Raw genomic sequence first — 23,008 nt, 5'->3', positions numbered from 1 at the left:
TACATGAACGGCTTAACAAGACTAGAATTTCCTACTCACACTTTCTCTCAGGCCGTAAGTGGGAAGGTCTGTCAGCAGCCTGCAGATGGTCTCTCCCCGATTTCCTCCCACCATAATGCTGGCTGCCGTCGTATAGGGAAATATTCGTGAGTACAGCGTAAAACACCAATCAAATTAATAAATAAATAAATCCTACACAAAAATGTGTCATAAATGTCATCAAGACTGTCATGGAAACACAGATCGGCCCAATGCCTAGATCTAGCATCGGAAAAATATATTGCAACTTCACATCTAATTGTCGACTGGTTTCCAGCTTTGTTGATGGAGGGAATGAGGGTGATCAGGGTAACCACTGACCTTGAGCAAGTTGCACAATTTAATCTTATAAACTTAATCGAATTCTCTTTATTCAAATTATTATTCTTAAACATATGCAATTATGGATTAAACAGTGATCAGCGATTAAGATACGGAATTTTACTTACCTAAAACAGAGTGTAGCGAACACGCCAGAGTCATTAGGACAAACATACTCATGGATGCAAGATTCATGCTGATATCAAGGATGACGTGCTTCAAAAGTTGAAATACCGCGTTACCAGACACATACAAATTATACGTTTTCTCAGTGAAAGGTATCAGCTCCATCCATACTTATACGCAAACTCTGACCGGAAGCAGGTCAAGTGTGTGTTCGCGTGAATCAAGCTAGGAGAGACCTTATTGGCTCGCCGCATAGACGATGCGATGACGTTTGACCTTTGCTCTCTGACACTTTACTGGAGGTATTACAACAGAAGCCTCTCCTATCAAGATTCTAGAAGGTGTAGAAACAATCCCAATCAACCAGCTTCGTCTTCTGTAACAATGAACTACGCCCTCGCGATCTAGCGCATTTTAACAAATATATATATATATTTTTTTTATGTTTTACAGTTTTTTTCTGTTTTTTTTTTTTAGCAAATCCAGTTACGTCACAGTGTAAAACAACAACTATAGCCTGGGGGTATGTTGTCCGACATGTTCATTAAGCTTGAGCACTCCCTTGTATATCTTAATAAAAACTCACTCACAGAAATCCCGTAATTTGTCGCTTAAATGTCACAGCATTATTTTTTTTCACCTTGAATATTTAATTAATCATCATCATACCCGGAATGCTGTGGTGATGAGCTCAGCTGGGAAGAGCCCAGATGAAGATGGAAGTCGGGATGAATGAGCGAGTGAGAATGACCCCAGTGACCCCTAAAATGCTGGGCATTCTCCTATTCCACGTGTGAAGCGGGGGATATGCCGAGCCTGCAAGGCTGACTCGTACAGAAAACTTAGAGACGTCATCAGTAGTGTGTAACCTCAAAATGATATATGTCCATATACAAGGAAGTGTCTCCGGAAATAAAGGTGGTGGACACGCGTGCTGAACCTCATACATCCACTAGTACATTGAGAAGTACCAAGGTGCTAAAGAATTTAACACAGAACTTAACATATTTAAAAACATAGCTTAGGGATAGCAAGTCCATTCCCACATTTAATACTGCGGATGTTTCAGAACACTTGAATCTTTTTCGATCGACTACATACACAAAGGGAAGTAAAGTGAATATGCAGTGTAAAATCTAAAGATTGAGGTGTGAATATTAAAACAATAACATATTGCGATTGTTAATCAGTCCAGCTGGACCCAACTTTAATTAAAACAATAACTGCAGGAGCGAGATATCCATGAGCATTATGTTTAGCTTTTTTCATAAAACACGATCCCAGGCGACACATGGTGGTTTTTAGCCCACGCAGAATTCGCCCGTGTTTCAGGAAGTTTTGTCAGTCGGACATTACAGTTAACTGTAGTTGCAGGAATAACATTACTCACGCATGCTACAGCTCAGTCAAGCTGTATTGTTTTTCTTTCTTTTTTGGATGGAGGAAACTAGGCAGAGGAAACCGGGTAGAGGAAGAAACCACACATGCACGTAGCTGGTCGCATTCCACAAAGCGACGTAAAAATATCAAATCTAATATCCAAAGTTAAAATTTGACACATTTATCTCAGAAACAGACTTGCTATAAACGTTCCCAATTTTAGCATCTTTCGTCGAAACATTAGCGCTGATATCATATTTCTGATATGAGATAAGTCCAAACTGGCTTATTCTTTCTTTACTACATGTACCCGATAGGGCAGGCCCTGCGGAGCTGCTCATGTTTGGTTACTGTCAGACTGGGTTAGAGACAATAAAGCTAATAAAGGTAATCAGAGGAGGCAAAAGTGTACTTTGTATTTCAGAATATGTGCAAACAATAATGTAATATGCGGCGTAATGACAATCCTTGATTAGCGACCACCGCTGTACTCGGAAAACAGCCGATCTGAAATACAAGTAAAAGGTATAACAAAGAAATAAACTGAATTTTAAAACCACATCCCGGTTTCACAAAACTTTCTAAGCAAATGTGGTTTGCTTGAGGTACATTTTTATCATACTTGAGTGGTGTTTGACTTCAGCTTCTGGTTTTTAAGATATTCCATGTTAGATTTAGGCAAAAAACAATTCAGAGACTTAAGAAATTTGCTGTATTTTGGACGTTTAGTGAAACGCGCCGATGGAAGTATACGTAACAATATTATCGTTATAACTGCCGAATATTGACTGAGACCACTGCGGGTTCCGAACCAGCGACCTGAGTCGGTCACCAAGTCGCCAGCCATACATGAAGAAATACCCAACTGAGGTAAATTGACTGTATTTCATTTTTTACGCTGTATTTCACCCGTTACGAGTGACCATTTGTCAGTTATCACAGTGTGGTCACTGCTCTGGCTTTACCCTCTATGCTGTATACATGTACATGTAAGTCTTTAACTATATTGTATTCCCGCATCTGCAGGACTTTGCGATGTTTAATGTGATTGTATGTTAAATGTGATAACACAGCTAATTCTACACTTTTCGTCTAATAAATTGCGATCAGATCACCGCATTTTTGAAAAACTAATTGTGCTTAAGCCATGGTGCTAGATGAGTGTAATTGGCTACTATTTAAGCAATTACATGAACGGTTAGAATAAAACCCTAAATGAGGCGAGTTCACTAGAGAATGTATTTCATCAGTTACGTGTGACCATTTACCAGAAGTCACTGTCATCACACGTTAATTATATTTACCAGTTAACTGATATGCAGAATTTCAATGATTTAATGTTATTGTATATTAAATGGGTCTGTCAGCAACATGCGGATGGTCGTGGGTTTCCCCCGGGCTCTGCCCTGTTTCCTCCCACCATAATGCGTGCCGCCATCGTATAAGTGAAATATGTTTGAGTACGGCGTAAAGCACCAATCAAATAAGTAAATAAATATATTAAATGTGGTGACTACACAGTATTCTGAGGGATTCTGGAAAGGTGATGTCAAATAAATTGCATTTAACATCACTGCTGTTTTTTACCTGATTCTGCTTAAGACATGATGCTAGGGGGCGTGTAATTAGCTACTATGTGTGCATTTACATGAACAGTTAGAATAAAACCCCAACTAAGGTAAACTGACAAGGGGCCGTATTTCTTTATTTTTTTATTTATTTATTTGATTTGTGTTTTACACCGTTCTGAAGAATATTTCACTGATACGACAACGGCCAGCATTATGGTGAGAGGAAACCCGGTAGAGACCGGGGGAAACCCACGACCATCCGCAGGTTGCTGGCCTTCCAACGTATGGCCGGAGAGGAAGCCAGCATGACCTGGACTTGAACTCACAGCGAGCGCATTGGTGATAGGCACCTGGGTCATTGCGCTGCACTAGCGCGCTAACCAACTGAGCCACTGAGGCCCCGGGCCGTATTTCCCCCAGTTACGTTGGATCATTTGCCAACTATCACACTCGTCACTGCTCTGGACTTGCTCCCTATAGTACCATAGTAATTAATATTAGTTTCTCATGTAGTGTACTAAATCCGTGTTGGACGTGTCCTTATACAAAGTTACGTGGAAGTGGCGCCAGATTAAGATCTGCGGTATTACACTCGTGGTGATTAGCTCACTACTCACTTCCATACCACGCGTACTTCTTTCCGCACAGAACGGAAAGAGCGGTAAAACGCGATGATGCCCAAGGTCATCTTATACTTACGCTCTACGGCGACTCCCCGCCGTCGTTTACAGCCAATCACAATCATTTCCAATTCGACGTCACGAGTCACCTTGGTGACGGTCACGCGGACGAATTGCGCCATAACGGGTCGACTGAACTCCGCCTTGATGTATTCTCCTTTAGAGATCATCTGTAAATGTTTGATTTATTCAACGTATTTAATTCTTCTGTGTTTTATAACGACAATAACGACAATGATCATTAGCATAGGGCCCACGCAATCCTTAGAGCGCATGCTTTCCTCTTTTTGCTCGCTTTACAGAACTGCCACACCTGCTAATTTTGTACAGAAATCTTGAACATTGCCAAGGTCAATGGGGTCAAATAAGGCCAAAAGTGGTGTCCGAAAAAAAAAATCAAGCTTCTTTTCAAATCATGCCTGTTATGTGTATTCATTTAAATTTGGCATAAAGTGCACAATACGATTAGTCTGACAGTTACAGGGTTTTATTGATGAATGTTTGTCGCGCGGGGCATTACTGCTGAGGTTAAACCTAGGTGAGATAACCTCTGTCAAACTTGTCAGTTGCAGGTGGATATGACGTAAAACGAGCGTAGACAGCGACGCGTGCGCTGTAGAGAGTATGGCTCAGACCACACCAATTCATATTTTTGTTTAACGTGCAGAATAAACCTTTTTCCAATGTCCAAGGAGGGTATAACAAAAAACTGAAAAATCATCTAATATGTGAGAAATGTGGACACTTCCATCAGTTTTTTTTTAAATGTTTACATGATAGAAAAACCAGGAAAATCACGAAAAGGTCTAGGCCTTTAAAATGGTGGAAAGGTGGATCTTCAATTTAATTTTATTTAAGTTTTGGATTTTTTAGTGTCTGCTCGCCCATCAAACACAACATGAAATTGGTGTCGCCTTATATGAGTGTGAGTAACCGGAAGGAGGCATGTAAAAGCCACTGCTCCTTTCAGGTACCTAAAGAACCCCAGAGTTGTTCAGTAAAACCCCAAGCATACATACATTAATACATACATATATTCAGTGAATCACCGGTATCTGGATTCGATCCTGTGACCTCTTCGGCCAGCGGTTAATGGTACTTGTTGCTGCCTCGGGGCCTCCGTGGCTAAATGGTTAGCGTGCTTGTGCGGCCCAATGACCTAGGAGCCTCTCACCAATGCGGTCGACAACTTGTACACTAGCACGGCACACGATCTGAATACTGATTTCACTCAATCGCCGCCTAATTTCGAAATTGGTATACTTTCTTATTTCTTTGGTAGCTTGTGTCAAACCTCGTTTTGGGAATTGGCCTTGCGACTATTGACCCGGAACGCTCATCTTGGTTCACGAATGTCTGTTTCGATGCGCAGATTCAAGTCCAGCTGATGTTGACTTCCACTCGGGTCGTCTGTGGGGAGGAATGCCAGCTACCTGCGGATTTCCCCAAGCTTTGCCCCCCTGGCCACCTTTGTATAAGTGAAACATTCTTGAGCACGGCGTGAAAATTCAATCAAATAAATCACTTCAAATCCTAATATTACTCAAAAATCGTAGAGTACGACGTACAACCCAAAGCAGGCATACATACATACATACAACCTAGGAGCCTCCCACCAAAACCGTCTCTATTTTTTTCAAGTCCAGCTCATGCTGGCTTCCTCTCGAACAGTACGTGGGAAGATCTACCAGCAACTTGCGGATGGTCGTGGGTTTCTCCAGGGTTCTGCCTGGTTTCCTCCCACCATAATACTGGACTTCGTCGTACAAGTGAAATATTTTTGAGCACGACGTAAAACACCAATGATATATATACATACATACACCAATGACATACATACATACATACATACATACATACATACATACATACATACATACATATATATACACACACACACACACACACACACACACACATACACACACCTACACACATACACACATACATAAACACATACATACACACAAAGGTTACATGTACCTACGTACCTTATCGGCCAATGTCCAGTCCTGTAGATCCATGGATGCCTCCACTTTCACTCTCAGTCCCGGTGTACGTGTTACGATCCTCACCTGTTTTATATATGCCCATGACCCAATGTCAGCCTGTAAAAAAGTACCGTATATTTGCACTGTACTTCATGTCGTACGTTACCCGATATTTACCAGACAATTTAATGATGCATTACCAATGGTGAGATAGTGGTAAGATATTGTTTAGTGATTAGTTTTAAATAATCATATTTTACCTTATAACGGATAAATCTCAGTTTACTCCTTCTCAATACTGCTGGGACACCAATGCTCAAGTCCAGCTTTCGCGCATTTCGCTTTGGATTTAAGTTAATCATGTACGTATAGAAAAGGTCACCGTTTCTGCGGTTTCACCAACCATCAAGACTTGTAGACTAATCGGGCAAAAGTCCAAATTGCGGTAGAAGTTTTATTTTCTGCTACAAAGTTGGACACCTTGTGTAGTTTTATGAGCACGCGGACGAGATGTTACTTGCAGAAACAAAAGAATGCATGGCTTTGGAAAGCTTTATTAATGCCGAAGTACCTCCCACGTTAAACTTAGTCTTTCTTGTATAAACACATTTCTGCTACAGTTTCTAAACCGCCATAGTGTTTATTCATAAAGACATAGTGTTTAGCAAGTATGAAGATGTGTTTATTTTGGTAAACATGCGAAATGTTTACATAGTAATGCGGTGAATATTTTCACTAAAGACACATAGTCCAGTAAACATGTCTTTGTCTTATTAAGTATGAAAAGCCAATATACATCTATCAACGTGTACTAGTAAAGATTTTGCATGTGTTGGGCCCTTAATGTGTAACGATGCATTTCCCTTTACGCATTTCCTTGATCAACTTTTCGTAGTTAACTTAAGTAAATATATAATTGTTCAGTCTGTTTCATATTTCGATTATGATAGTTGGTGTGGGTTGTCCTACCTCAAGCCATTCACCCCTCTGAGCTGTCCTCGGAGACCATCCTGTCTTTCCGAGGGCCAGGCCTTTGTCTGCCCCGTGGTCCGGATCCCTCTCGCTGGAGGCTGTCATGGTCGTCATGGGATCCGCACTGGGCTCGATGCCACTTATCACCTCGATATTGGATCTGCTGCAATCATCAAATCCTGAAAGACGACAAAACTACAGTTCATATTTAGCAATGAAGCGACGAAGCGATAGCAGGATAGGAACGGTCAGTCGAACGGTGGAAAGAAGCTGTGGCACGAGTATCGTCCCATGGCTTCGCACTATCGTGACTTCGCTCGTAGCACCGATCCATCCCTTCGTACTATTGTGTCTTTGCTCGCGGCACCGATCCATCGCTTCGCACTGTCGTTCCATGTCTTCGTATTTTGCAGCCATCGGTTTGTTCCATCGGGCGAAAGACGACACTATAATGGTGCGATGGTGTTCTTAATCGGCTTCCAGAGCGTAACGATTTCCATACGGGAATATCGGGGGGTGGGGGATGGATCCAGGGGCTGCTAAAATAAATGGCCGCTCTCTATAAAGGGCTGTGTGGACCATGTGGTGAATCAAATTTCTATCTAGCATAAGACTATCTCGTTGAATTACTGTAATCAACTTACAGGTAGAACAGTTAATAATGTGTGTCTTCTTTTCACATGCAGATGTAAACGAGACTTTAGAGAATGCATCTTTATACAACAGTCAAAATTTTTAAAATATAAATATTATGTAACAAACTGTTTTAGGTGAAGCCTAATACGTTATAAAATACAATAAAATCTGAACTTACCCTTTCCCAACTGTAACAGACTGAAGTTAATCAGCAAGGTCAAAGTCAGATGCAAGGAAACCATTTTGTCTTGAGTTATTCACCTGGGGAAGGACATACATGAGTAATTAATATATTTTCGGTGACTACACGGCCAAAAAACCTTATACGTCTTTTCTGTTTTCATGGGAGGATCGCAGTGAGGAACTAACTAGTGTCATTTTCACAAATATTTTCGTTTTATATTACATTTTTATATATAGTAAATGTGGTGTTTTATGCCAATGCGTTCTAAATGTGGTTTCCTGGGCATGCGTATTCTAAATGTGGTTTTTTACATTTGTGTTTTATACTTGGAGTTTCTTACATATGTGTATTCTAAACTGCATCCGGTTTCGCCTGACCATTTGCCAATTATCACTCTGTCATTGGTACTCTGGAATTGTTTTCTGTGCAGTGGCCTATTATATTTCTACACATATATGGAAGATGTGGCTCCCAACACAAATGCATTCTAAATGTTTCTCCCGTGGTGATAGGATGTGTGTCATTAATTACTTGTTTAGCGTTTGCGTGAACAGTTGCATTAAAACTTAAGAAACTTGTCAAAAGACCATGTGTGACCGGCTATACGTGTGTCCATTTTACAATTATACTGTCGTCGCTGCTCTGGTTTTACTCTCCAGGCTGATGTTTGTTGTATTTCAACGGAAATGTTTTAAATCTGGCTTGTTGTAAGATATATTCTAAATGTGGCTTTTTACACAGGTACTTAGGTGTTCTAAATGGAACTTATACGTGCGCTACATATGTATTCTAAACGTAGCTTCGTACAAAGTTGCATGTATTCCGCGGTTGGCGTGTTGCATGCCCTTATGATGCATTGTAAACGTGTCCTCCGAACAGATGTGTTCTAAACGTAGCTTCCAACACACATGCATTCTAAAACGTGGATTCCAACAAAGACGGCTTTCTGTCCTCCTAGATCGGTTTTAAGTGTATGTTTTCACACAAATGCATCCTGAATGTCGTTTACTTCATTTATTTGGTTTGTGTATTTGAATCGTGCTTTACGCCATTATAAAGAATATTTCTCTTATACGGCGGCGGCCAGTATTAAGGTGGGAGAAAACCTGACAGGTTGCTGGAAAACTTTCCCATGCACGAACATCGTTCACTTCATCGATATGTTGTAAATGTGGTTTCCTGTACGGATGTATTCAAAACGTGACTTCTCACAGATGTGTTACAGGCGTAGCTTTTGGATTTTCCACATGTTCTAAATGTAAGCTTCCGCACAAGTGCATTCTCAATGTCGTTCACTTCACATATATGTTCCTGTACAGATTGTGTTCTAAATGTGGCTTCCTGTACAGATTGTGTTCTAAATGTGGCTTCCCTCACAGATTGTGTTCTAAACGTGGGTTCTTATACAGGCTGTGTTCTTAATGAGGCTTCCCACACAGATTATGCTCTAAATGTGGCTTCCTGCACAGATTGTTTGCTCAGTGTGGCTTCCTACACAGGTTGTGTTCTCAGAGTGGCCTCCTACACAGACTGTTTCCTCAATGTGGCTTACTTCACAGATTGTGTTCTCAATGCGGCTTCCTATACAGATGATGTTCTCAGAGTGGATTCCTATACAGATAGTGTTCTCATAGTGGCTTCTTACACACATTGTGTACTGTGAGTGGCTTCCTACACAGATGGTTTGTTCAATGTGGCTTACTACACAGACTGTGTTCTTAATGCGGCTTCGTACACAGATGGTGTTCTGAGAGTGGCTTCGTACATAGATGGTGTTCTGAGAGTGGCTTCCTACACAGATTGTGTTCTCAATGTGGTTTCCTGCACGGATTGTGTTCTCAGGGTGGCTTCCTACACAAATTGTGTTCTCAATTTGGCTTCCTACACAGATGGTGTTCTCAATGTGGCTACCTGCACAAACATATATTTAAGAAGAGGAATTGACTAAATGCCAACATAGATATTTCAGCTAACGTTTCATTACTTACGGTCATTTGGTAAGTTTTTCTTTTGCCTAAACAAAAACAAAATGTGTAGTTTAATTTAAAATAAAAAAAAACATGTCAAAAACTTACTGATAACCTTGCCAGCTGGACAGACTTACCCTGCATGTACTGTGTCCGGTAGTATACGTATCCCCGCTGTGCTCTGTAGCAGTCTATGAAGAGATGTTTCTGATATTACGGGTGGACGTCTACCAGTACCAGTTTGAAGCCATGCGCAGGAAGTGTCAATCCCCATCAAGGATTGCGCAAATGCTGTGCATATACCACCAGTGTTTTACAAAGACATTAAAAACATATATGACAACATTATGGTACAAATAAATTATATCTCAAGGGCATTATGTTACGAGTTCTTTTTTTTTTGGCGAGAATTATCTGTTAGCACGACGTAGATGAGTATGGAGATAATTGCTCTTATTATAGACGTATTATACAAATTAATTTACCCTGTAGACAAAAGTCACATTGCTAGAAAATTTCACTTATATAAACAACAATTAGTGGAGCGTTCATGTATAGGTTACAGTACTGGCTGACACTATTTTTTTGCAATTCCTATCAGATACATGCGCCAGAACGTAGTTCCGCAAGGATATCACGATCTCATAATTTGGCCATTTGCAACCTTATGCGGGTTTCTATTAAAAAGTACTTAAAATAACTCTTATGAATTGAACTCCTTCTTAGTTCCTTTGAAATCACGATTGGTCATATGTCATGTTACAAACATGTAACATATTTTGATTATTTTGGAATTGGATTTTGTCATAAAGTAAAGCCAGCCCCATGTTCCAAATGTTGATGATCATTTTGCATATGCTGGGAACAGACAAAAACTTACTGTTTAAGGTGCAGTAGAAATTGAAACGAAATATTAATATACTCTCTGGAGAACGTGAATGAAATATCAATAATATGATAGAAATGTTTATTTGCAGAAGTTGAATTGTTGCATTATAATTCATGAATTTTCAAGGAAAAAAAGACAGTATTGGCTCCATGTAACTATTCAGTTTGCAAAATTATTCCCCATATTAACAAATTGATTCAGTTTAACGTTACTGTTTTTCAGGATGAATTCCTCACAGCTGAAGCAACTAAATTATGCCTTATCATCAACTAAATTATACCTTATCATCAACTAAATTATGCCTTATCATCAACTGAACTGGGTGTCCTTCCACCACACAACAATGCTGGCCACAATCGCCTAAGGAAAATATTCTTGAGTACGGCGTAAAACACCAATCAAATAAATAAATAAATAAATAAATAAATAAATAAATAAATAAATAAATAAATAAATAAATAAAGGACTAATTTAATATTCAAAAGATTTTATTCCTTAAAACATGTCTTCCTGCTTTGGGAATTATTTCTTGTTTACACTTTCTTTATTCATTAAACCTTATTAGAATTTTAGGGTTATTCCTTGTTTACACTTCGATTATTCATTAAATTTTACTAGAGTTTGGAATTATTCCTTGTTTACACTTTGTTTATTCATTAAACCTTACTAGGATTTGGAATTATTCCTTGTTTACACTTTGATTATTCACTAAACCTTACTAGAATTTGGAATTATTCCTTGTTTACACTTTGATTATTCATTAAACTCTCAAGCTAGACAGTTTAACTGAGGATGTTTCCTTGTTTCTTGAATCTTTCCTGATCTCTTCTTAAACATTCCTTACTAAAAGATTCCTTGACAATATGAAGCATTTTTTGAACTTAAAGGATATTTCCCCTGATGTGTGCCAATGTCCTCTTGCGGAACTATTTAATCCGCATTCATCAATAAAATTGTTTCAGAATTGTGTTGGTTAGAATCATGTTGTGCATGCTTCTGATAGGGAGAATGAATGTGTATAAAAAAATATTAGAAACCAAGATTGAGACAGTTTTTGTGTTTTCTGACATCACTTCATGCCTCAACTCCGTGACCACACTGACTTCGACCTTGTTCAAGATTTCTGAACCAAGTTTGCCGGTGGTGGTAATGGATATACACAATGTAGAGAGCAGCGCATGCGCTGTAAGGAGTATGAGTACACTTCTTAAAAGGCATTAGTATATTACGGATTCCTTTTCTTCAGTGTTTGTGTTAGTTATGTCACTTAATCAACGTCGTTGTTTGAAAAAAACAGGGAATTAATCCACATTGGTTTATCGGAATGTATCAGAAAAGGAGACGTTTTACAAGGTTTACATAGAATTTTTTACATCAAAATCAGTATCCTGGTCAAAGGACTGAATGTTTTAATCTTTGCATTCATTCTTTATTTTCATAGTATTCAGCTTAGAACATTGTTATATCAGATTGGCGTTTGAATATCTTCAATAGCGTTCTCTGGAAAAGTGGAAAGGAAATGCTACCAGATATTGTAGCCAAAAGTTAACAAGGTTGTATGTCACTATATAAACTTGAGGAACAAGCCACACGACCTTACAGCCGAGAGCCACACGACCTTACAGCCTGAAATCACACGACCTTACAGCCTGGAGCCACACAACCTTACAGCCTGAAGCCATACGACCGTACAGCCTGGTGCCACACGACCTTACAGCCTGGAACCACACGACCTTACAGCCTGGAGCCACACGACCTTACAGCCTGGTGCCACACGACCTTACAGCTCAGAGCCTGGAGCCACACGACCTTACAGCCTGGAGCCACACGACCCTACAGCCTGGAGCCACACGACCTTACAGCCTGGGGCCACACGACCTTACAGTCTATAAGTTGTTGTACACGTGTCTCTCGAGTAAGACACATACATGTTTTATGTAGATGTCTTAAGAGCCACCCAACAGGTTTATAAATAAAAGTTATTTCCAGGCAGTATGTTTTATAGACTATAGACACAAAACGATATGTAAACTATCTAATCACTCACTTGATCAATATATTTTTACAGACTATATAACCAACAGTTTATTTATTTATTTAATTGGTGTTTTACACTGTACTCACGAATATTTCACTGATAATAGGACGGCGGCCAGCATTATGGTTAGAGGAAACCAAACAGAGCCTGGGGAAACCCCCGACCATCCGCTAAGAGACGATTATTTTTTTATTATGAGCTACAATGGCAGCCCTTATTGAAACAATTATTTCAATAGGGGTAATTTATTTCATTAAGAGTTGCAACACAGCCTTTACAACAGTGTACAAACTTTGCACATACGCAGTGACGTGAACCAGTGGCACACAAGTTGTCCACTACTGACACAGATCATTGTGGATATGTTTCATACAAATTACATAATTTGTCTACTGTTGGTATACTCAATTATAGATGGATATGCAGTTCCTTATGAGAGTGTTGAGTTGTTTTCACGCCCACAGTATAGCAACACATTTTAAAAGGATTAAAGATCCACTTTCATGTAGTAAATGAGTTTTTAACTCTCGTCTGTAGTAAATGACTTTTCAACTCTAGCCTGTACCAATAAGAGTTTTCAACTCTCGCCTGTACTAATAAGAGTTTTCAGCTCTCGCCTGCAGTAATATGAGTTTTCAACCCATGCCTATATAAAATGAGTTTCAAAACTGAACTGATATTTATTTCATTTATTTAATTGGTGCTTTAATTTTTCCCAAGAATATTTCACTTATAGGACGGTGGCCAGCATGATGGTAAGAGGAAACCGGGCAAGGAAAACACACAACCTTACCGTATAAGTCAGATTTATTTACCACGATTACACTCCAACCTCACTGCAATTTTTGTTCTTTTATGTTTTATTTTGACGTGTTAAAGAAGTATTAAATAAATTGATTGTGCTGCAGAACAGCCGTAATGAGGCCGTATAATGCAAAATGCACGTGCAATAAAAAATAAAATATAATCTTAAACAATATAACTCTTTCTTTCTTGTGAACATCTTTAGTCGCAAAAGTGGCAATATTCTAAACCATGTTTCAACTTATTTCAGAGAGTTAACGTCACATCTCATGCCATAATATTCTGTAAATATTGTTTAGAAGAGGACTGCTATATTTATTATGTTTTATCTGATATTAATATCAGGAAAAATGGATTTTTAGTTCAGACTAAAAAATAAAGGCTTGTTTTAATGGCCCATGCCCTTATCGGCTCATGTTCTTATTAAGGGATTTATCACTCAATCGGTCCATTCCATCGTTCGTGCAGAGGATCCCCCCATCCTATCACTACATGCAGAGCAGCCCGCCATCTTACAATCCTATACATCGCTATAGGCAGAGCATTCTGCCATCCCATCGCTTCATGCGAAGTTTACCACCACCCCATGGTTAAATGCAAAGTATCCCACCATCCCATCGCTACCATAAGAGTATCCCACCATCCCATCGCTACATAAAGAGTATCCAACCCTCCCATCCCTACATAAAGAGTATCCCACCATCCCATCGCTACATAAAGAGTATCCCACCATCCCATCGCTACATAAAGAGTATCCAACCCTCCCATCCCTACATAAAGAGTATCCCACCATCCCATCGCTACATAAAGAGTATCCCACCATCCCATTGCTACATAAAGAGTATCCCACCATCCCATCCCTACATAAAGAGTATCCCACCCTCCCATCGCTACATAAAGAGTATCCCACCATCCCATCGCTACATAAAGAGTATCCCACCCTCCCATCGCTACATAAAGAGTATCCCACCATCCCATCGCTACATAAAGAGTATCCCACCCTCCCATCGCTACATAAAGAGTATCCCACCATCCCATCGCTACATAAAGAGTATCCCACCCTCCCATCACTACATAAAGAGTATCCCACCATCCCATCGCTACATAAAGAGTATCCCACCCTCCCATCGCTACATAAAGAGTATCCCACCATCCCATCGCTACATAAAGAGTATCCCACCATCCCATCGCTACATAAAGAGTATCCCACCATCCCATCGCTACATAAAGAGTATCCCACCCTCCCATCGCTACATAAAGAGTATCCCACCATCCCATCGCTACATAAAGAGTATCCCACCATCCCATCGCTACATAAAGAGCTAATGTCATCACATCAGCTAATGTCAACTGCATGGTTAAAAAGCAGCGATATGACCTTTCTCGACCGTCAAAGTCATGAATGTGACATATGGTGCACTGAAAGGTCAAAAATCCGAAAATCTACCTGAACAACGTAACGCTCAAGTCACAATTACCGATCTGTGAGCGACCTGAGATTATTCATTTCATTTATTATTCATTTATTCTTCCACGAGAAGGTCAGTTGTGACTGCATGGGGACAAATAAATGCGTGTATTATCTACAGCGCGTGCAGGAGAAATTATATGTTTGAGTTACAACCTTGATTAGTGTTCCTTTGAATTAATAAATATCTTACATACCCTATGCTGGTAGCAATTACCCGTGGCACTAACTGACACGAGAGACTGTGATCTTAGGTGGTGCATGCACTCCCCACCATCACAACCACCAACCCTCTCGGCCACTGTCTCAGTGTAAGGGTCTGTACAGCCTGGAAACAGGCCGTGGACTAGCCATATATCAACTTCACTATGCAACAAGCCATGGACAAACTACTCTTCGTTCACTGCAAACCTCGCATATGGAGTAAATGAGTAGAGATGTCATTTTTTATTTGTCAAATGAAACCGAGGTTTGCTGCGGACATTGTGGTTGCACCACCCGCAATGCTGACTGCTGTTTTGTATAACTAAATGAAATATTCTTGAATAAGACGTTCAATCCTAAACTCGTAAAACGACTTCCTGTCTTCAGCAGTATGTTTCCAGTGCATTTTGGACATACATGTACCAGTGTGTACATGTACGTTGCCTTTAAAGCTCTCCCTTTAATAATCATGATTCTAAGACAAAGAGCAGTTGCCATCATACCTGCTTCCCATCGCCAGCGTAACCTATATAACGACAAACCACGACGCCAAGTCAACATCATTTGAAATAACATACAATACTGTTTTCAGTTATGCCTATTTTTCCATGGGTACAACAATTATGCAAAAAATCGATAGGCGTTCTAGAAATGTATGCATGTATAGCGTGTAATGACAGTGTTGATTCTCGGATTACGTGTAAACCTTCGGATTGTGTGTAAACATTCGGATTACGTGTAAACTCTCGGATTACAAGTAATCAACACATGCAAAGTTTCACACTGGACAAACCTACATGGGCGCGCTGAAGGTCAGCAGTGTAATAATCTAGGGTTACAGGTGAAATACATACGTTCGATCGTTAGGCCTGATTATATCCTACGAATTTCAAATACCAGATTGCTATAAACAGACCTTGGAGTGCATTATAGCACTGCTGTATACATGTATATACAAATACCTAATTTTCCTCGAAGGTTAGTGGCTGGTAGGGAATATGGAAGTGCATACAGAAAGTCTGTTCATGTGAATATATAGGTACCCACTGAGTGTAATACAAACGACGAGGTACGGTAAGGCGGAGAATCGGCCCCAGAGAGGCACGATGAGAAATTACAAATTTCAAAATCCCAGCACAGTTCTGTAAATTTCCAAATCAGAAGTTTAAGACTCGGTCAAATCACCCATAAAAGTTATATGTCCATAAAAGCGATGGTTGCTTAGTAATAACTCGCCAAAAATACTCTCGGGATCAAAGATCCTAATTTTTCTTTCAAACGAGTGTGTTATTAATTTACAGTATGAAGATCGACATTAACCAGAAAAATACGTAAAAAAAAGTCATACCTGAATTCTGATTGAGAGCACGATATCATTATGTGATATAATTAGTGCGTACTGTAAGAAACATGGCTACATTTATACATCAAGATCCACGGCATGAACAGTTAGGCTCAGTCTAGGAACTCATGTAGGCCTAGGCTTAAATGTACGTGTACATGCACACCAATCACTTGAATGAATGAATGCACAGGGCCTATGTGGCTTAACGACTCTTTAGCAATATTCAGAAGCAATATCGTGGAGAGAACATGTTCAAACCAGGAGACAGTAAATGATGAAAATATTCTAAATTGGGCAAAGATGGAGGTACATTTGTAGGCCAAAAAAAAAAAAAAAAAAAGAAAAAAGAAAGAAAGAAAAAGAAAAAAGAAAAAAAAAACATAGATCAAGTTATTTATTGTTGCTAATGAGCGATTCTGTGCACAGACTTCGTCTCCAGAAAACCGTGAATATTGTGAACTGGTTGATGTTGTAAACGTTCATAGGTTTACTTGGATAATAGGCCAGATTTTCTTATGACATAGACATGTATGCCTGTACTTCAGTCGGCATTTAGGCCCACGTGTACCGGTAGGCTACATGTAGCCTACATCTAGGCTTACATGTAACCTATAGTCGTGCATGAGCACCAAAATACCCAATCAATTTTTAGCTGAGTTTTATTGATGTTCACGTCGCTTAAAATTTCTCCTCTTTTGTGTTGATCGCTTTGGTGTATTACTGTAATTATTGATCTCGTGACAATCAATAGCATGTATGTATGCTTATCCTTCACAGCAGACTGAGTCAACTGTCAGATGGTTGTAGCAATGTGTACGCTGTATCCTAGCAACCAGCCATGTGCGTGCTCGTGTTCTATTTTGAACCAATACAAACGCTCGATAATCAGAAGTCCGAGACAGCAAATCATCATGGCTGGCGTCGCTTTACACATACCCTACGCTCAAAACTTGACATTTCGTGGGTGAATTTTCTTAAATATTAAGGTTTGATCATGGCGAACCGTGCCAATGATTTACAATTAGAGGATTTCACCTACGATGACGACGGATTACCGGTGCCAGTGCCTGCAAATCCGCGAACTAGGAACAGTCTTTCGTCAGTCCTGACCACAAACAACAACAACAACGACAACCCTCACGGTCGCCGCAAATCAGAAGGTTCAACTGGGCGACGAAGAGATCGCGATACCGATGACCAGAATCCCAAACCAAAGTCCAGACAAAGGACACACGGAAATAAACGATACCAAGATCATTCACCCGTGAATGATATATTCAATACATCGTCCAGTACTTTACCCGATGTGGAGACGATTCGTATAGATTCCGGACCTTTGCGAAAGCCGCGTGAATCCCCAGAGACTGTTGTGCAGAGTAGACCTCTTGAAGATGGCATTGACGATGAGATTTCTTGTTTGACTTTACCGCCGGAAAATGGACCCGGTAAAAAAAGAGGCCAGAGGTCCTCAAAGGGTCATAGTGATCCTCCTCCAGTGGAAAGACGCCCTCAGCTCCGCCCTCACAAATTCACAGATGTGGGGGAAGACTGGGAAGGCGATCTGCAGGCTATGTTTGACATTGATGGGGAGGGCTTTGATGTGCGGCTCACCTCAACCAAACTGACATTGTCCCCGATGAGTTCAGGTACATGTTCATACACCAGTTTCAGGGAGGGAGTTATGGCTAAGTGGTTAAGATGCCTTTCTTTCAGTTTTTGGACATATGAGGTGTGGATTCAATCCTGGCCTATGGCAGGGAATTTGTGTATTCTCCCACTGTTTATGAGGCATCAGAGACAATCTGGAAACCAAGAGCTTACAGGAACCTAGGCGGCCTCTGGAGCCCAGCCTGTAGGCTCCCTGCACTCCACTCGGCGGACACCTATCGCTACACTCACTCAAAGAAGATGCACTCCCTAAAATTGTTTTTGCACTCACAGTTTAACAATTCCAGGCTAACACTATGTTTACTCCACCAGTATAGCTGACTGCTATGTATATGTTAAAATTTCTTTAATTTTAAGCTTTGAGTAACAATCAATAAATAAATTAGTAATGGATTTCTCTCGTGCACAAAAGTGTGCATATTGGACATATAATTTGTTTAGTTACTTTCCACAGCTAATTGACATATGACTAACAAGATCTTGCTGGTTTGATGTCTGCTTGAAATCAGCTAAAGTTTTTAATTATTCCACTCCAAGAGCTGTGAGTGTGATTTTCATTCACTCATAAAACAAAAAATTTCTTTAGATTCTCTGAAGCAAAATCTATAAATGCAGTGAGAAGGGATGTTGGGGAAAGTAAATGCAGGGGTCAAAATGTTGGATATTATCAGCTGACCTCGCTAAATTGAGATTAATTAAAAGGGTGTGAAATGCATATATATATTGGATTTCATTTACATGGTGTAAATCATTGCAAAACAACGCATGATTTGGGGATTGTCATAGTTTTGTCTAAAATTATGAATATTTTGTGATCCAAAATACATGTAGTCCGAGCCATGATCAGACCTCAATTTGGCTTTCTTGTTTCTGTTTTGATACCTTCGAATCAAATGAATGACCAAACATTTTGGCCTTTCTTTAATAGTGAATGATTGAAAAAGCCTTAAACCCACATACATGTATAGGTATAATCAATGAGATTAGGCTTTAGACGTTATGATATTAATACACGTATATAAATGTGTATTTATTATCGATATGAGCATCCCTTGGCAAGTCTACCCTACAGGTAAAACCTGTGTGTAAGTTTAGAGTACCTGGAAAAAGTGAATAGGTGCACATGTATGCATATATACCTTGAAAAAAAAACCATACATATAAATTCAGAAAATGAAAGAAATGTGTCGTTGAACTAAACATGCGATGTAAAAAACAAAACACATGTTACTAACTTAAATAATGAGAATTTGAAGTGATGAATGGTTTGAAATACTTGTATTTGATTTTTTTTTTTAATTATTTTTTTTATTTTATGTTTGGTAGGAAGCAGGAGAAAGAATAAACGCAAAGGCAGTGGGTTATTTCGATCTTCAAGCCGGTCAAATCTGAAAAATAGCTCACTCAATATAAACAGTGCTGGAGATGAGGTGATTCGGCTGAAGGATGTGTATGGTGCGAAAGTGAAGTATAAGCCATCACCTAACCAGTCCAGTACCAGTGAAGGCATCTGTGTAGGATTAACAGTCTTCACTGTTGTAAAGAAGGATGCAAACAAACTGAAAATTTGTCCTGTGTCTTTAGATCACCCAAGTGAGTCACTGTCCAGGCAGTGGGTCAGTCGGATTGCCAGCGCTTTGAAGGGTAAGTTACACGGGTTACTATCAACAAGGTTGAGGTTACACTGATAACATAGCACCCAGTGTTGTGTTTGGGTAAAGATGCTGAACTGTGCAGATAAGTTAAAAGAAAGAATCAACAACTATACTTTTAGTTGCTGTGCATTTAGACTATTATCACCAACTATATATAAATTATCCATTTCCCTATCCTTCTTGAAAATCATTGTTTACCTGAGCTGTTTTTGAGCGTTGGCTGGTATTAAACAGAAGATATGTTGAAGACAGTGTGAATGTTTAAGTGATTATGCTATAGCACCTGATAGAGTCCCAGTTATGCATTACCAGGTGACTTTGTATACAGTGAAGTTACACGTAGAGGGGAAAATAGGGTGCCCGGGTGGGGGGACGTGCAGTGATTTAACCAGAATTTAAAATCAGGCCATCTCGTTTCCAGTTTTGTCCTATTTTCCCTATCTTCTCCATGTTAATTTTGTCAGAATAGGGTATCTCAGAGATACAGAGACACCCCACTGACATGTCTCATTAAAAGCTGTGGGCTTTTACAGCGTTTGGTGGGGGAAGGTATTTAAATAGGTGGGGTTTAAAGTGGTTTATACTGAAATTGTAATTATCCCACAGTTATTAAAGGAATAGTATGAACTACATGTTTACATTGGTAGGAGTACGTGTATATTAATAATTTAATAAAGTATGTTTTCGAAACTGATAATCTGCTAATTGTTAACATGGCTATAAGTATTAAATGCATTCCTCACCATGATGCCAATCAGCGAGGTCCCTTTTTTGTAACGGTGCAACGTGGCTTATGCATATAGTGTGCAACATTTGTCTTGTTTCATGGGAGGAGAGATACCTGTAGTTTAAGTCATGAAGGACTGTCTATACATGTGTTTAATGAACCAGTATGGCAAATGTCTAACTTTCTTTTGTACTGTTCCATCAGAATTCTCTTCTGTTTTTGTTGCAGTCTTCACAAGCAGACCAAAGCGTGTGAAGGTGATTTTACAACCTCATGCAGGAAAAAGACTGGGAGCAGGTCTCTACAAAACGCATATCATGCCAATATTTAAACTGGCTGGAATAGAAGGAGACCTGATGGGTAAATCATACTTTTATAGTCAGATGTCCTTATTATACAGGCCAAGTTTTAAGATCTCTAGGTGCTTTGTAGTAGTGTGCCATTAGTGTGCCTGTAGTGAATCTTGTGGAATGATTCAGTTCGTATACATGTACAGTGTACAAGTCCTGTTTTATTACATACATTGGTCCACAAAATAGAGCTGTCACAAATTGCCCAGAATTCTGGTAATGGTACAAATAAACTTAAATTGTTAAGCATCAGAAGTGTTATTTTCATACCTTAAAGTATGTGCCTCTGAAAGTGCATTTTCAAATATCAATCTAGGTGGAATATGGTATTTTACGTATGGGTTTGGTTTTAGTACACCTGTGGAGATAGAGGTATTCTCCAGATTACAGAAAGATCGTAACAAGCTAGAAGATGTGATATTCCCCAGATTACAGAAAGATCTTGACAAACTAAAACATTTGCCTAAATTAAGACACTTAAATGGCACCCAAATTAAAAAGCTTTAACATATTTTGGTTCTATGCAGAAAGATCAGGCCAGTCAGCCGGCCACATATCCACAAGACATTGCGGTAAACCTGCATCCTAATGGCAGGAGAACATTACTAGTGTGTTGTCAGCTAACAGTGTGCTGTTGGTGAGCTAGTGGCATGCCATGTGGCATGAAAACTTAATTATTAAAGCCTGTGTAACATATATTCTTCTGACATACAAGTGTGTTTGCTGCTTTTGTTTTTTGCAAGGTTGACATTCTTTTATTTATTTACTTACATAATATTTATTCACTTATTTATTCATATATTCATTCTTTTTTAATTTTTTTTATAAAGATTTTTGCGTTTGTTGATACACTATACATAAAGTGCACATATCATTGTCAGAAGTGGTCAGATTTCATATAGAATTTAGAGTGCATTCACCAGCAGGATAGGAATCTTGGTCTTGTCGTGTCCTTCAGAATTAGGAAAATTGGTCATCCAAAAAGTTAATTGGCCCAAAATTTACAAATTTAACATAGTTGTAATGAAGGAGATAATATTTTGATGGGTATGGTGTTCATTCATAAAAAAAATCTGCAGGAATACAGTGCTTAAAGTGTTTATTGCCTCAGTTGATCTATTTGATCTGAGGATAAATAGTAGCTCATGTTTTTCATACAGATATGTTAACTAATTATTTCTTCTAAAAAAATCAAATGTTAAAGGACTTGTACAAAACTTCCTGTATCCACACTGACTAGTTTTGTAGTACATGTACATATATAGTAATCTTAAAACGGTATTAGTGAAATATGTTGGCTAGACACATGTGCGTTGTGACAGTTTTAGGCTGTTACAGAATGATGACAGTGAAGTATGATGGCTAGACACATGTGCGTTGTGACAGTTTTAGGCTGTTACAGAATGATGACAGTGAAGTATGATGGCTGGACACGTGTGCGTTGTGACAGTTTTAGGCTGTTACAGAATGATGATAGTGAAATATGATGGCTAGACACATGTGCATTGTGACAGTTTTAGGCTGTTACAGAATGATGATAGTGAAGTATGATGGCGAGACACATGTGCATTGTGACAGTTTTAGGCTGTTACAGAATGATGATAGTGAAGTATGATGGCTAGACACATGTGCATTGTGACAGTTTTAGGCTGTTACAGAATGATGACAGTGAAGTATGATGGCTAGACATGTGTGCGTTGTGGCAGTTTTAGGCTGTTACAGAATGATGACAGTGAAGTATGATGGCTGGACACATGTGCATTGTGACAGTTTTAGGCTGTTACAGAATGATGACAGTGAAGTATGATGGCTAGACACATGTGCATTGTGACAGTTTTAGGCTGTTACAGAATGATGATAGTGAAGTATGATGGCTGGACACATGTGCATTGTGACAGTTTTAGGCTGTTACAGAATGATGACAGTGAAGTATGATGGCTGGACACATGTGCATTGTGACAGTTTTAGGCTGTTACAGAATGATGACAGTGAA

General features: G+C 39.3%; 2 protein-coding genes across 2 annotated transcripts in view; one reads left to right on the top strand and one right to left on the bottom strand.

The window, feature by feature from the left end:
- Nucleotides 1–1,677: 1,677 nt before the first annotated feature.
- LOC135478045 (uncharacterized) lies at nucleotides 1,678–10,094 on the bottom strand. Its single transcript, XM_064758310.1, has 6 exons — nucleotides 10,005–10,094; nucleotides 7,895–7,977; nucleotides 7,078–7,259; nucleotides 6,109–6,225; nucleotides 4,137–4,287; nucleotides 1,678–2,373 (listed from the first exon to the last, which is right to left on the bottom strand). The coding sequence occupies exons 2-6, from the start codon at nucleotides 7,956–7,958 to the stop codon at nucleotides 2,339–2,341; spliced, it is 549 nt and encodes a 182-aa protein (XP_064614380.1). The 5' UTR covers nucleotides 7,959–7,977; nucleotides 10,005–10,094; the 3' UTR covers nucleotides 1,678–2,338.
- Nucleotides 10,095–17,526: 7,432 nt separating this feature from the next.
- The window catches only part of LOC135477777 (uncharacterized), a 31,878-nt gene continuing 26,396 nt past the window's right edge, over nucleotides 17,527–23,008 (top strand). The window contains exons 1-3 of the mRNA XM_064757980.1: nucleotides 17,527–18,261; nucleotides 19,610–19,927; nucleotides 20,894–21,025. Of these exons, the coding sequence (XP_064614050.1) occupies nucleotides 17,610–18,261; nucleotides 19,610–19,927; nucleotides 20,894–21,025 (1,102 nt within the window). The 5' untranslated portion in view covers nucleotides 17,527–17,609. The remainder of the gene's footprint in view (nucleotides 18,262–19,609; nucleotides 19,928–20,893; nucleotides 21,026–23,008) is intronic.

Source organism: Liolophura sinensis, chromosome 11 (genome assembly GCF_032854445.1).
Source record: "Liolophura sinensis isolate JHLJ2023 chromosome 11, CUHK_Ljap_v2, whole genome shotgun sequence".
Classification (NCBI taxonomy): Eukaryota; Metazoa; Mollusca; class Polyplacophora; order Chitonida; family Chitonidae; genus Liolophura; species Liolophura sinensis.
This window is presented reverse-complemented; position numbering and strand designations above follow the sequence as displayed.

Excerpts from the sequence above, each read along its gene's own strand:
- LOC135478045 (XM_064758310.1), bottom strand. The coding sequence starts at position 7,958 with ATGGTTTCCTTGCATCTGACTTTGACCTTGCTGATTAACTTCAGTCTG. Across the intron at positions 7,260-7,894 it reads TCTGTTACAGTTGGGAAAGG|GATTTGATGATTGCAGCAGA; the intron begins GTAAGTTCAGAT and ends GTCGTCTTTCAG. Across the intron at positions 6,226-7,077 it reads AGAGGGGTGAATGGCTTGAG|GCTGACATTGGGTCATGGGC; the intron begins GTAGGACAACCC and ends ACTTTTTTACAG.